Source organism: Diadema setosum, chromosome 15 (assembly GCF_964275005.1).
Source record: "Diadema setosum chromosome 15, eeDiaSeto1, whole genome shotgun sequence".
Lineage (NCBI taxonomy): Eukaryota > Metazoa > Echinodermata > Echinoidea > Diadematoida > Diadematidae > Diadema > Diadema setosum.
Genome location: NC_092699.1, coordinates 7220109 through 7236091, shown reverse-complemented (window position 1 = coordinate 7236091; position 15983 = coordinate 7220109). Strand labels below are relative to the sequence as shown.

The following is a 15983-nucleotide window of genomic DNA, read 5'->3' as shown; positions in this document are numbered from 1 at the left end:
TTCCTATGTTTGTTATGAAAAAAATGAGCCAAACAATTTTTTAAACAGAATCTAAGCAAATAATGTACATTATTAAAGAAATAAAAAGAACTGCAAAATAGTATTAAATATGCTAATCGGTCTTCTGATGATGACAAATTCGAATTTATATCTTTGTGTTATTCTAATACGTAAGATAGAGAAGAGAAATGAAATATTGAAAGTCTTCCTTAATGATTAAACCTATTCTAAGATCGATAAATATTAAAAATATATGGGTGAAAACGTTGAACGATGTACAATTGGCCATATTCGGGCTTTGCGATATTCAAACCCTTGCAAAATTGTCACCTGTGGGTGTTTTTCATAGTTTTATGTATCATTTGGTAGGGGAGGGTTGTGCCTTTCAGAAAATATACACTTTGTATTTTTGTTACCGCATTTCCTTAAAGAATAATGCCTTAAAGCTGAAAAAATTGACAAAAATACATATTTTATGAAAAATCCCAGAATCAGACGTCGCAATTTTTGTTCTTATCCAATTCTACAGCTTTGTTTTTCCTTGTGAGTAAGCCCACATACTCCAACTATTTAATCAAGTACTTCTGCCATGAACGTGTTGTTTATTATTTATCTTATCAGGAACTTTTGAATTCACTCATGTCTGAAAAAGAACGTCTCTGAATGAATTATCTTTTCCTTGACGCAAAAACTCAAGGATGAATATGAAAACGTGTAAGGCCATATTTATTTAGCGTCTTATCCATACTACCATTCCATCAAAATTTGTGAGTGAGCTGTATAAAATAATCGCGTGGTGGCTCATTAAAGAAAATTATACTGAATAACCATCAGAGATGTTCGATTGGTTAATGGTGTTATTAATGAAAGTTGATTATGCTTGAGATAAAAACTGGTGATCAGTACGTCAGTGTGAGCCAGGCGATTATGATGATTGGCAACAAGAGCAACATACTGTCCATAAAAATGAGTTCTAGTTGAAAATCCAAATTGGCAAACGTCTCTGATCAAAGCGAATGTCTCTGATTGAAAATCTCTAAAGGGATATTCCCTCATCTGACACTTACACACTGCATGATACTTTATTTGCGCGCTGACGCGCCATCCTGGAATCGAGTCGGCATAATTCAACAACGGAAATGCCCACAAATCCTGAAAATGTGAGTAATAACAAAAACTTTCCTGGTGTTTGTACCGATTTATAACAGTTATCATTCCGTAGATTTGCCAATTAGTATCATCTGTGAAATTATTTATTTTAACCTTTGGATTAGAAATGAATTAAAGAAGGATAGACAGTAAATATGTAAGATTCTACATGAAGATCAAAGACCGCACGTCTCTGAGCAAAATGAAAAACGTCTCTGATAATTACTGTTTCATGAAATAAAGACATCCATTCTACAAATTATGAGAACATTAAAGTAAAATTAGGTCTGGATGGGTGCGGTTAGTATTATAGGAACAAGAAGCACAAAGTTTACACGGGCGTGTTATAATATTAAGAAAAATGAAGCTTCCTGAAAGATGTTGAAAATATGTAGAAGAGTTTCAAATTTAAGGTTTTCTGTTGATTGAGAAAGTGTAAACACATTGCCTGGACAGAAACTGTGTTTTATGACTAGTAATAGGTCAGTAGTCTATAATTATAATGTAGTAGTCACTTTGAATTATGTATTTTTTGTGAGAGAAGCAGAAATGTAAGAAAAACAGGTTTAGGCAGGTCAGGGACGTTCTCTGAACAAATAAGATCTGTTCTCAAACCAATATCAATGACCCATCATGGCGAATTGCTGCCTACGTTTGAAGCACATAGGTTCCTCAATCCAAATATAATGCTAATATCTTGTAAAAATCAAACCCATTAAGTACTGATAAGCAAAGATGTTTACGTCAGAGACGTTATACGGGACGTTTTACATATTTTTAACTACTACAATTGGGAGTAGATCTTTTATTATTCCACAGTAGATGGCCCTCGTATACATACATTGTTCTAGGTCATTTGCGCAATCTAAAAACAATGTTGATTTTATAATTTTGATCAGAGACGTTCATTTTGTGCGTACATTGCTCCAGTGCATGGCAAGTTAACTTTAATATCATTTTTACTCTATTTCTTTTTTTTTCCTTACAGCAAGATGGGAAGACCGGATGGATTGTAAACACTCCGAATATCCTGTTTAGGATCTTTAGTCTCAGTCATGTTCATGGAGCCTACAAGTTCCGGACCACGGCCGTGGTACTGGCAAGACCGGATGGATATCTTGGAGGTGCCATCTGTTTACACAAAAATGACTTTCCCAAACCCGGTTTCAGGTGTCGCAAGCGACACAGTCGATACTATGCACTGGTTGAGGACATTGAATACCAAATGAAGGAGAAATTCAGTTCAATGTTATAATGCCGACTCCGTTTTTAATGCACGTCACTACGACCCCGTTTACAGTGCGAGGCTCGGCCGCGGCCGAGCCGCGGCCGAGCCCAGCCCCGCTTCAGTGTAAACGCGCAAAAGGCCAAATGCGAGGCCAAAATTGGCCTCGCATTTGGCCTCGCTCTGGAGGTGGTCTCGGCCGCGGCCGAGCCGCGGCCGAGCCCTGCCTCTTCTTGGTGTAAACGCAAACTGGGCCAAATGCGCGGCCAATTGCGCGGCCAATTTTAGTCTGGCTTCCAAACCCTCTGCCTGTATCTTTCGCTATTCAGGTTATTAACCCCCTCAACGTCGAAAACTAGTATAGTTTAAGGTGGTTTTGTCCTGCAAAGGATTTTTTTTCCTTCGGCAAAGGCCTTTGCCCGAACGGCGACTTCGTCGCCACGGAATTCATTTGGCAAAGGGTCTGAAAACCAGACAATACCAAATTGCGTTTGTTTACAAGCAGAGCGCCACTACGGCAAAATATTGAAAGGTTTGATTCAAAAGCGCGGCCGAGCCCAGCAGTGTAAACGGACAAAATTGCGAGGCTCGGCCGCGCAATTGAGGCCGGACTCGGCCGCGGCAGAGCCGCGGCCGAGCCCGGCCCCGCACTGTAAACGGGGTCAAAGTTTGCTTTTGAGCCTGTGAAATTTGAGGCTTATACGCTAAGAAGTAAAGGTTCAAATAATTTGCACCCAATTTGAAACAATGGCAGGACACACTTGAACCCTTAATTATGTTTAATTGCACCCTTACTTAACTGCCTTTTTGAATTTTTGCCAATTTCTGCAAATAAGGTTTTTGTACAGTGGATAAGAATATGCAAATGAGTGAGCTAACCATGCCATAACCTCTCCATTTTCCATTGATCGTGTACAAAAAATAATGAAAATTTAAAGTTTCTGGCATTGAAATCTGAAACATAATGCTATTCCTGGTTGATTACCATCGCAATAGTGATCAGTTACATATATACCCGGATTTAAGCCTGGGGCATAATTATGTTTGAATGAAAAACTGGAAATTTCAAAATATTATGTTCAAATGTTATGGCAAGTTGTGAGGGGATGACATGCTCATTTTGCCATTTGCAGATTCATAATGACCATTCAAAAACTGTTTACTGAAGAACTAGCGAAACTTCAAAATGTCACAACCTTCTCATTTTTGTGGAGCCCGTATGATTTTCTTTCTTATCAGCGAATAACTTTATACATTTGGGCTGAATTTCCCCTTTAATGAAGCTTTTTCCTTTGGAAGTAAGGTGAAATATTCTAGTGATATTTTTAAGGTTTGTAAGCCAAATACATGAAAAAAGGAAAAATACTAACGTCTGTGATGAAACAAGAAAACGTCTATTAAGAATGTCCCTTACCTAGTTTCCACTATGAACACTATAATGCATCGCCTTTGAGTTGAAGGAAGAAGGATTAATAATCCCCTAACGATGTGACAGATAAAATGTGATATTGTCAACCTCTTGAAAGAGGTTTTCAGTTCACTTTTGGTCAACAAACAGTTGCTATACCATACTGTCGATATTCTTTTGAGTTTGGTGTTGTGGCAAGTGCATTACATTGTTTACAATTTATATCTGCCATATAGTATGAAAAAAAGCGCAGCGAAATTTGATGCTTCTAGGATAAGCAAAGGTTAATTACAGCTTTCTGAGACGACATCATAACAGTGGCCCAGGTACGGTCCCTAATGAAAAGCCAAACTGGCTTATACTCATACAATCATATTTTAGACTAAGGGGTCAAATTAAATTAGTATCAATAAATTTGTGGTTACCTTTGTTATAGATTTGGACTACAATTGAAAGCAAACATATACAAAATTGATAGCGTGTGGGCACACCTGCATAATACACCTGAAGGTAAAATGCAAAGTAGTGGTCATCATAAACAAAAACAATTCTCGACATTTAGGCCTAGGTAAATGATTTCTCAATTAATGTGGAATGTCCAGTTGCGAGCATCTTTTAAAATAGGGAGTTTGATGTTTAATTTTAGTGATCGAGTTACAGCCGAAACGTCCCTGATGGAAAAGCAAATGTCTCTGATATAAATGAGTAATTAGGTAAAGTAGTTGAAATTGCAAATTTTTCATGTAATTTTGTTGTCTGTCATTAAAAGGTATTGTAAGATCTGAATAATATATCAAGAACAGGCTTGTTGTTGATTTTTGGTGCAGAAATCGAAATTCCTCTTACAATTTGGAGATTCGTAGTTACAATCAGTTAGTATGAAAAATAATTCAAGTTGAAATTACCATTCTGAATTGTTGACAAAAGATTAACATGTGTTTAATAAAGGAAAATGTTGTTTGCTCACAAAACTCTTAAATATGGATCAAAGGACATCATTTGTATTGCCTATGTCTGAGGAACGTCTATGAGTGAAACCAGAACGTCTCTGATCAAAACATGACTTACTTCCAGCGTCTGTATAGGGCTTTTATGGTGATTTGATCAAACAAAATGCACTAAATTCATATTAGTATCTACTGAACATTAACATTTAAACAAATGAGACCCCTGCTACATGTTTTGTTCAAATGAGATGAAAGTGAAGATAAGAATATGAAAATCTCTGCTTAAATGACAAAACTCCACTTTTTCTTTAACTTCCATGTGTATTAGCTTCTGTAAACAAAAAAAAAAACAATATTTTAGGAACAAATTAACACAGTCTTCGAAAGTATGAACAAGATTAAACTATCTTCATTTGAATGTTTTTTTTTTCACCCTTCATTTGAATTTTCACTAAAACGATGTTTATTTTAGTCAGAGACGTTCGCCGTTATGTCACAGTTCTATTTAACCTTGAATAAAAACAACACCCTTGGAGATATCCCAGTATAATTGGGTTTGCAAGAAAGCTGACAATAATGACATTTCACTGAGGTGTATCTATATCAATGAGTCACATGTTTTAATTTTGACCCCTGATTTGCCCAATTGTACATCGTTCAACGTTTTCACCCATATATATATCTTGTTATAGGTGTAAGCAGAGCCCAACTGAGAAAACCAAATCAAGACATCAATTGCAAATAAACCCTCACAACAGATCTTCGAATACGAAAAAAAGAAATATTTCTCAAATCAAGTTCATTTATTTAAACATATACGAAACACATGGAAATCATTAAAGATAGTAGTTAGAATGAACACATATTGATATTCATCTAAAATTTCCAAAATAAAATGGAGTAATATTTGAGTAAAAAATCTACCGATATAGGCATAGGATCAACCGCTTTATGGGCAACTTATATGTACTTCAAGCGGGTCAACTGCCTGTGACTTGCGGCGGCTACTGGCCTCCTACTAGTGTTCTGCGTGGACCTAATCCTAACCCTAACCCAAACTCTAACCCTAAACCTAACCCTAACCCTAATCTTTACTCTAACCTTATCACTAACCAGTATTTAGCCCGGGGGGGGGGGGGGGGGGTAATTGACCTCGAGGGATAATTGCCCTGATGTGCTTTCACCCACAATCCCACAGATTTACTTTAAAAAGTAAGCAGCATGACCCTTGTATCATTACAATTAAAATAAACAATGATTTAAATCGTTCCTACCCCCAAGGGCTCAGTAGAATATCATGAATTATTACCTATACCAGGTAGTTTTGCGAGGCAATTGCAGTTGATATTTTGCAGGGTTAAAGGTCAGCAGTTGTTATTTTGCAGGGTTAAAGGTCAGCAGGCAATATTCCTTGTATGAGTTGATTTATCAGCGTTCTTCTGCGGTGCGTGTAACCGACACCCAGCGACGTCCTCGAATGTTTTCTTTTCGTGGTCGATCGATCGGAATGTTTAACATTTAAAGCAGGGATGTTGGGAGAGAGATCCCACTCTTTCTCTTCCCACCTCCCTGTGTAAAGTGAATGGCGAAAACCGGAAGATTGCACTGTTTGCACACATTGTTTTGTGTACGGTAAGATGTGTGCAACCGCGACACGCAGCGACGTGGCGAAAACCGGCAGAGGCGAACGTGAATATTGCCTGCTGACCTTTAACCCTGCAAAATAACAACTGCTGACCTTTAACCCTGCAAACTATCAACTGCAATTGCCTCGCAAAACTACCTCGTATAGGTAATAATATAAATGTACATATTGCATTATCTGAGCTGTTTATTTTTTACTGCATATCTTTTTTCCCCATCGAGAAGCAAATAATGTTGTAGGCCTATAGGACGGTCACGGTATATAGAATTAAAAAAAAAAAAAAGGTTATCTGAACTTTCCCCTCTAACAACTTGTGTGCATATCCATAATCAAACATAAGTGTGCATATCCATAATCAAACATAAACGGGACTATACGGGATCCTGTGCACAACGTCAAGCAAGTCGCTTGTACTGTATCGCGGGGAAAATGATTTTTTTCTTCTTTTCGCAGGCATCATGCTGAGTGTTTATTTTTGATACTGCATTTTCTTCTGCCATGAAGTGCAGCTGCTAGCAGTTGTACACTAATGGACATGAATCACTATAACGTTTGTATTGCAATCACGTCGCGAATATCCAGGAAACACTATAGGTGGTCAGGACGGCAGTTTATATTAATTTGCAAACCAAAATACACAATGCTCTCTGCCAACTCTGTACTTACAATAAAGGGAAATTAAGCGTGACAAGTTGCCATGAAATGATGCATGCAGTTTAACTATATTAATAGCGCTGCCGCATTGAAATCTTTCAACGCTTTTTCTGTTAAGGGATTCTTTTTAGTAATGTTATTATTAAATTTTGAAGCGCTGTGAAACGACACACTGAACCATAAGAAATCAATTGTGCTATTGTTACGCAGGTAGAGTGAACTAAAGTTGCGTTATGGCTCTCTTTAAAAAAAAAAAAAAAAAAATGGTTGGTGAATCTATACAAGACAGCAGGTGTTATCGTGAATGCAATGTCAAAATATTTTTTTTTCAGGATATTCCAATCGCATTCTCATATATTTCCTCCTCTGCTAAATACGTTCCGAAGATACAATTTTGCGATTTTCACAGGAACTTGTATAATAAGCGTAGGGATGAACTTAGATACACACAATGATACTACACACGCATAACATAGAGCTGTATAGTCATATAGTCAATGTTTTATCATACTGCGTCTGCGTCAATGTGCACGACCAGCACGCAGTTTAATACATTTATTGTACCAAAGTGACCTTCAGTTTGCACTCAGCCGAACGCTCAGACAAACTAAAATAGCGCTATTTATAGTACATGATGGGATAATGATGTACTTGTAATAATCTACAACTATCGGTACGTGACGTGTCACAGGATCATATTACATGACTATTTATAGAAAGTCACGCATGCGATGACAAGTTGGCGAGTCCATAAACAGCATAGCTATACTCTATACTGTATTATAGGCAAACTTCATGATACCTTTTCCAATCATTTTTGGGGGTGTGAATATTTTTGAAGTGCTAAAGTAATTATGAAAGTGAAGTAATTTTACCGAGCAGCTGCCTTCCTGTGTTCATTAGTTCCGATATTGGTTTTCCGTCCCGCACGAATTCCTGCGTCTGTCAACAAAATAAAAATAATAGCAATCAGACAAATAAACAAAACCAGTATTTTCACGCCTTTGTTTCCTATGTATCTCAACAATAAATATTCCTGCTCCATCGTAGGGGCCAGTAATGCAAAATATTAAAGGTGAGGTTGAATTATTTAACTCAAGATGAAACTCTCCTCCGCGTTTATACTCTGACTTTATATTGAATAGATTATCAAACAAAGCGGAGAAAAGTTAATTAGAATCGACCAGAAAGCTCTTGAAGTTGTGGAGTGACACTCTTAATCGTATGTTTTCCAGAACGATTTTTATGCATTATACACACACGCACACACACACACACACACACACAAACGCAAACATACAGCTTACAAACATAACATGTTGACTTTGAGAGAACATCTTGAAAATGATTTCATTCATTCATTCATTCATTCATCCATCCATTCATTTTTTCATTTCCAACAGAAACATATAAATATATTACAGAAATTGAATTTTCATATTAATACAAAATAAAAGATAAGTTTACAAAAAATTGTAAGTATACGGAAATGTTGGAAATGGGGAGGAATGCTAATAAGAGACCCGCGGGTCTAGCGCTCACCTGAGTATCGCAAGTTCACCTTTCACGCAGTCATTAATCTAAATTATTCACAGCTCTACCAAAATTTGACCAGGCATTCTCAAGTAGAAGATGAAAATGTACAATAAGGGCCCAATTTTTTTAAGATTCCTTAATTATTGGGGATTTGGGGCCCCCTGGGGCCCTCTGGGTGAGGCATAGTGCCCATTTTGATAAATTTAGATCCTGACCCCCTAGGGATGCTACTTGCCAAGCTTGACGAAAATCCATCATGAGGTTTTCAGGAAGAAGATGAAAATGTACAATTCAGGCCCCCATTTAGACCTTCCCAACCACCCCCCCCCCCCCTCCGCCACCCCTGCCCCCAAGAGGGGGACCCCTTGATCTCCTATGAACAAACTCAAAACTACAGTCATTAATGTACTCACTCATAGTATTATCTTAGCTCGATAACTTCTGATTCTAGAGAAGCTTTTTAAAGATTCCTTCATTTGGGGGGTTTGGGACCCCCTGGGGGCCCCCTGCATGGGTGGGGCATGGTGCCCATTTTAACAAATTGAGATCCTAACCCCTAAGGGATGCTACCTGCCAAGTTTGGTGAAAATGGGTCATGGGGTTCTCAAGAAGAAGATGAAAATGTACAATTTAGGCCCCATTTAGAACCCCTCCCCTGGATCCCAAGGGGGGCACCCCTGATCCTGCCATGAACAAACTTGAAACTACAGTCATCAATGTACTAACTCATAGTATTAACTTAGCTCTATCACTTCTGGTTCTAGAGAAGAAGATTTTTACAGATTCCTTAATTTTGGGGGGTTTGGGCCCCTCTGGGGGCCCCCTGGGTGGGGCATGGTGCCCATTTTTTTAAAAATTGAGTTCCTAACCTCCTAGGGATGCTACCTGCCAAGTTTGATGAAAATCGGTCCTGGGGTTTTCAAGAAGAAGATGAAAATGTAAAAAGTTTACGCACGACGCACGACGGACGACGCACGACGCACGACGCACGACGGACGCCGGACGCAATAGCTCACTTGAGCCTTTGGCTCTGGTGAGCTAAAAAGCTGGGCTTGAAGAGTGCATTCCCCCCCCCCCCCCCCCACACACACACACACACACGTAATACAAGAAATTATATGATCGATTGAGTGATACACATAAAAAGTGGAAGAAACAAAGGAACTAAGACAAAAAGACCCATAACTAAACTAACTAATTCGAAACAAAACCTCTGAACAAATCCCTACACCACTAAGTCGCTGTCATGCTGGAAGAGAGAGAAAAGAAAGAGAGACAGAGAGAGAGATTGTGTGTGTGTTTGTGTGTGTGTGTGTGTGTGAGAGAGAGAGAGGGAGGGAGGGAGGGAGAGAGAGAAACTTATTACGTGGAGTGGAGACAGAAGACAAAAAAAAAAGAAATAGAAGAAGACTATTACAAGACGAGAGGTATACAAGTGGATGGATGGAGCCGCTTAGCCGTGATTTTAACAGAATATGAAGTTGGATTTTCCAATTCTTTCCAACCATTAAAGGATCAACACAATTTTACGATTTCATGAAATTAATATGTAAAATATTAATTTTCATAATGACATTTAGATAAATTCTTGTAACTGTTCGATTTTTTTCTTCCCCTCCCCATCCCCCCCCCCCAAAAAAAAAAAAATAAATAATGATAGTAATGGATATCATTGATATCTGGAAGTATCCCTTGAGATCCCTCCCCTCCAAACTAACAAAATAAGAAAAAAAAAAAACCTCTACACTCGCATCCTATTCAAAATAAATTATTCATAGACAATTACTAAAAATTGTTGCCGTTTTCCCATCATAATAAAATGTGAACGCATCTACCCATGTGCGCACAGGACTGAGTGTTTCATTCAGTTTCATCATTGGTATCGCTCGTACATGACTTGCGTTTTGGTTCCTAGTACTTTTAGTATCTATTCGATACTATAGTATACGTCGTTTTAATTTCATTTTTCGTTTTTTATTCCAAACGATACATAGTACACTGTAGGCCTACACAATGAGGGTTATATGTTGACAATAATATCATGCAAACACTTAAAACCAGATTGCTTACATTTCAGCTTTCCAATCGCAAGATGAAATCAAAGATTTTTGTGCATAATAAGTAAAACAGACATATTATTTGGTTTACGCGATCACTGCGAATTGTGAGGTTCGTTCTCAAAACCGTACAAGATATTATGCCATGTGTTGGTAAAGTACCTGTGAAGCAATGAGCGCTACTGCCTCCGGATGGTTGAGCCGTAACCCCCGGGCCAGCCGCCGCTGGGCAAGGCAGCCCGCCTGATGAACGAGAAGACTCTCCAGTTCTCTTGGGCTCAGCCTCATGGTGCTCAGAAGTGTCGATCTGTAAAACGTGAAATAGTTATTGAGTTTTTTTTTCTTTGGTCGATCAGCCAATTTACAAGCAATGTTGGTCCACAAAAACACACCCCCCCCCCCACACACACACACAATGAGGGACGTTAAAGGGATGGTATAGTTTTGGTGAAGATTTGACTTCAGCAGGTTTCTAAGTTTTGTGAGATAATGAAAAACTACTAACGAAAGATTAAAGAGCATAAAATTCAAAGTTTTTAAAGGGATTGTGAAATTTCTGAGATATCCAAAAACAAAGTAAACCGAACATGGTCCAAATAAAAGGTGGGTCCAACCTTTAATTAGGACATCTTTGGTTTTGGATATCTCAGCCATTTCGAAAACAATTTTCATCAAATAAACTTTGAATTCCTCTTAGACTTGTATGCTCTTTAATATTTCATTGGTGGTTTCTAATTATCACGCAAAAAGTTGAAATCTGAATCCCTCATTTCAACCAAAACTATATCATCGCTTTTATTGCCATGTCCCTGGGGTCATCGCACAAGACCGACACCCACGAGTCATACAGCCCACGCGTCCTACAGCCCACGAGTTCGACACTAGTCAAATAAAGCCCACGAGTTCGACACTAGTCAAAAAAAGCCCATGAGACCGACACTTGGTAAAAACAGCCCACGAGTTCGAAAGATACAACACGGGGTTTAATATGTCGGTCTCGTGAGCCTTGTTTGCTTAGTGTCGAACTCATGGGCTGTATGACTCGTGGGCTGTATAACTCGTAGGCTGCATGACTCGTGGGTGTCGGTCTCGTGACGTGCACCCATGTCACTAATCGTACTAAGGGAGTTGATCAGTGCACAATCATGACGTCCTCATGTCTCGATACAAAATCAAACGAATGTATACGAGTATCATAGTGATGTACAAGTTACTCCCATATCCGGCCAACTCCCTTAAAGTGAGGCAGTCCTCACGAAATAAAAAAAGGTATGTTGTTGTTGGTACCCCCAATGAACTATTTTCACCAAAAACAAACTTTGAAATCCACAAATTAGCTCGTAAATTTTGGTTGAAAAAGTGTGAATCTGCACGGTGAATATGCTAATGAGCAAGTCTTGCCGGAGAGTCAGACGTCACCGAGGCACAACTCTTCCCAGCCGTGTTCTGCTCGTTAGACGGAGTACTGTGTGCATTAGTATGGTAAGAATTCGCGCGCGAGAGTGGTTTGTACGCAAAGTAGTATGCAACACGGACGGAAGCTAGAAAAGGACCGTGCCTATTTGATGCCAAGCACATGGTATATTTGATTTTCAAATATATATAAATTTACGTTTAAGATATCAATTTACATGAATTATATATTACTAAGCTTGAAATATTTTGTTTAAAATAATAAAATCACATACTTTCACATTTTATTATAAAATTACAAATGATCATTTGAACTTAGAGGCACGGTTGTCAACTTGGTGAGTAGGGCATGAATGACGTCGCATCTTTTTGCAGGCTCTCACACGATCGCCTGCAGGAATTATTTTTCACAAATCGCGTACGGAGACAGTTTTTAATTTCCACGCGTATAAACTGGTGAAAGGTTTTATTTTTTACTCTTCTTAATTATCAGTGCAGTGAAAATTTCAGGACTGGCTCCCTTTAACTGAACCGACGCCGGTCCCGACAAGGCTGGATATATAACAGAGCCTATAATAGGTCGAATTGCTTTATGTTGACATCCTTTTAAAGCTGCACATACTGAAGCGGAAACAACAAGTTGTACCATGGAGGTAGGCATTCCGTGGTTATACCATTGGGCTTTGCTATAGCTGCAGCACGCTATGATACATGCTGCACTGAGGAATGTGGACATAATCATGACGTGCAATATGATGTGAGTACTCATAGCTGTACGAACATAAAATGAGTCTCTGTGTTGTACAACCATCGCATACAGAGTTGCACTTCAGTGTACTTTGTTAGAATCATAATTAGATGGAGAATTGATAATTGATTATAATTGATATAATTGATATAATTGATAATAATAATAATAACAATAATATATGTATATATATATATATATATATATATATACATATATATATATAATATAAATATATGTATATAATATATATATAAACATATATATATATATATATATATATGATATATAATTATATGATCACGCATTTGATTTATGATTTAGAACAGACCCATGGCACATCACCGTATGGGTGGAATGATGTTATCATCCTACACCCAGACAAGGCTATTATGTTCCTCGACATGGATTGTAGGCTGATAATTGGTTGTCGGCCTAATGTTTCGGTGATGATACGAAATGATGTAAACCTTGTGGGAATATGGTCCCTTCCTAATTATCTCTTTAAAATGTGCTGGTTTGAAAGGTTGTTTGTCGCCGGTGTGGTTTATCTGATTTTTGCAAACTAATAATTCCACAATTCGTATTCTTCTGAAGAAAAAAAAGGAGGACAGATTAATAAATGAACTAGTACACTCGGAAATACTTGAAATACTATTTAGATAGTCATCTATAAACTTGCTAATGCATTTTGTCATTGTAAACCCCCCCCCCCAAAAAAAAAAAAAAAACAGGAAAAGAGAGGAAACTTCATGTAAAGATAAATGAATCATAATGTATAAAACACATTATCTTGATAATGTAGTTTACTTACCCAAGGAGAAATGAAGATAAATCTAAAGGCCTGTTCAGTCTCAAAAGACGTCGAGATCTACTTCCGACCGGCTTCCTTTAGTAGCCACGACCGTACTGATGATCACTGTAAATGAAAATCCACTTTATATGAAATTTGACTTTAACAATAAAACAAAAACTGCAGTTAAATCAGTGAACAAAACAGCAAGATCCATTGAGCTGGCGGAGAAAAATCGTTTACAAACTTTACAGTTATAGGTTTTACAGAACAATGTCATAGTATTGATAATCATTGTTATGCAAACTTAAGTAATTAATAGCCTGTAGGGTTAATGCCCATTCGCCTGCACAGAAATTGTCACTGATTCTCCCTTTTTTCACATAGCCTTCGCAAGAAAAAGTTACGTGCTTTCCATGTAATTGTTCGAGAGTTGGAACGATTCAGCAGCACTGACATTGCGAACATGGTGAAAGAAGGCGGTTATTCTTGAATCATTGACGCAAAAAAAAAAAATGCTTTGATAATTATTTCTTTCATTTCATTTAACGAAATGGAGGATATATGGGCTTTGATACCATTATCTTGTATCATTTACATAAGTGGACGTTACAAAACGTTTTTATTATTGCTGCAACGTCTTCGTCCTTTATAAACGTCCACAAAACGTTTTTATCAGGTCTTCTACATCGACTTCGTCTTTAGTGAACGTTTAAAAAAACGTTTTTATTTGGTTTTATTTTATTTTGTTCGTCATTGGTTTGTTTATCATGAATATTCATGCCTATTTATGAATATTCAAATTAAGGTGTGTGTGATCTAATTTTAGTAACCATGTCTTCATGCATTACAACATGTTGGTGGTATGTAAAGAAATGTGATACAGATTCATCAATTGGGAATAGGATGTAGTATAGGTATATTTTTTTAAATACCCTATAAAAAATAAACAGACATTTTTAAAAGGTTTTCTGGACGTTCTAGACGGATATGAAAGGTTCTTTTAACGTTCTGGAACGGGTCATAAGACTTTTTAGACGTTCTTAAAACGCTTTTTTTTTTACGTTCTAGATAGTTTTCAAAGGTTTTTGGACGTCCGCAGAACGGCCACAGAACATTTTGAATATTCTTAAAAGGTTTTACTGACGTTAATAACGTCCAAAAGGTTTTCTGCAGGTCCTTAAAAATTCCGAAAGGTTTTTTATTGTTTTTTTTTAAACGTTTAAAAAACGTTTTCATAACGTCCATTTGGAACGTTTTAAATACGTCAAAAACCTTCCAAAAAAGACGTACTGAAAACGTTTTGACAAAACGTCTAAATAACGAACTTGGAACGTTTCAAGAACGTTCAGAAAACGTCCTAATATTAGAGGGGAAGGTAAGGTGGATGTGGATGTGGGAAGTGTATTTCATTGGGACTGATGAAATCAGTTTGTTTTTACCAGGCTCTGTTACAAGTGTATATTGGATCTATTTATATCGATTTTCCTCTGTATACGATAGTGTCGACAAATCATTCTGTGTGTCTGTGTGAGTGTGTGTGTGTGTGTGTGTGTGACCAATGAAGCTCTAGCACATTTCAAATATCATTATCAGCGGGGGGGGGGGGGGACTCATGTTATCTTCAGTGTTTCAGGGTTTGTTTGTTTTTTGTACATTTGTATAATTTATATGTCACAAATGTTATAAATGTTTATATCATATGTTACAAAAAATGTTTCAAATGTTATAACGGTTTTATAAATGTTATAAATGTTGTAAATGTTATAAATGTTATAAATGTTTATATGTTATTGTTATATATGTTATAGTAGGTCCCACTCACAAGCTGTGCTTCTTGGGGACTATGTTTGGTGTGGTTTTCAATAAACTGAATTGAAATTGTACAAGGTAACTAGACTACGTGCACGCACGGTACAGTAACATACGAGCCAACTTTAGACGTAGGCTGTCGATTACAACACGGCATCGTCTCACTGACGCTAAAAGTGCGACGCACTTTTATTTCTCGCGTACCCAAAATTATAAGTTGTATCACGCGTTAGGACTGTGTGGACTAAGAGATCAGCGAACAAAAATGACTATCATCACAGAGTGTAACCAACTTTTCTTCTTAGGTGGTGTGATGGGCAAAACTACGTTTTATCACGTGATCAGCTCTTCACCAATCCTATATCAAAATTCTTACTATGTGGAATATAATACATAATACCATTGATACTTCATCGTGTGTTTGTGCGCTTGTATCAGACAAAACGTTGTCCCAATCGCGTTCATAATCTAAGATCAGTACGTAATACTGCTGTAGACAGACCGAGGAATATTATCATGTTTGAAGTGGGTCTTCTCAGTTTTTGTTTTGGTTTGGCTGTTGTTGTTGTTGTTGTTGTTATTGTTGTTGTTGTTGT

The 15983-nt window shown here is 37.5% G+C and overlaps 1 protein-coding gene across 1 annotated transcript in view; it reads right to left on the bottom strand.

Moving 5' to 3' along the window:
* Window positions 1–15983, bottom strand: part of LOC140239028 (urease subunit alpha-like) — a 57854-nt gene that overhangs the window by 26863 nt on the left and 15008 nt on the right. The window contains exons 2-4 of the mRNA XM_072318925.1: window positions 13597–13701; window positions 10784–10928; window positions 7904–7970 (exon numbers count right to left, since the gene is read on the bottom strand). Coding sequence (XP_072175026.1) covers window positions 7904–7970; window positions 10784–10909 — 193 coding nt within the window. The 5' untranslated portion in view covers window positions 10910–10928; window positions 13597–13701. The remainder of the gene's footprint in view (window positions 1–7903; window positions 7971–10783; window positions 10929–13596; window positions 13702–15983) is intronic.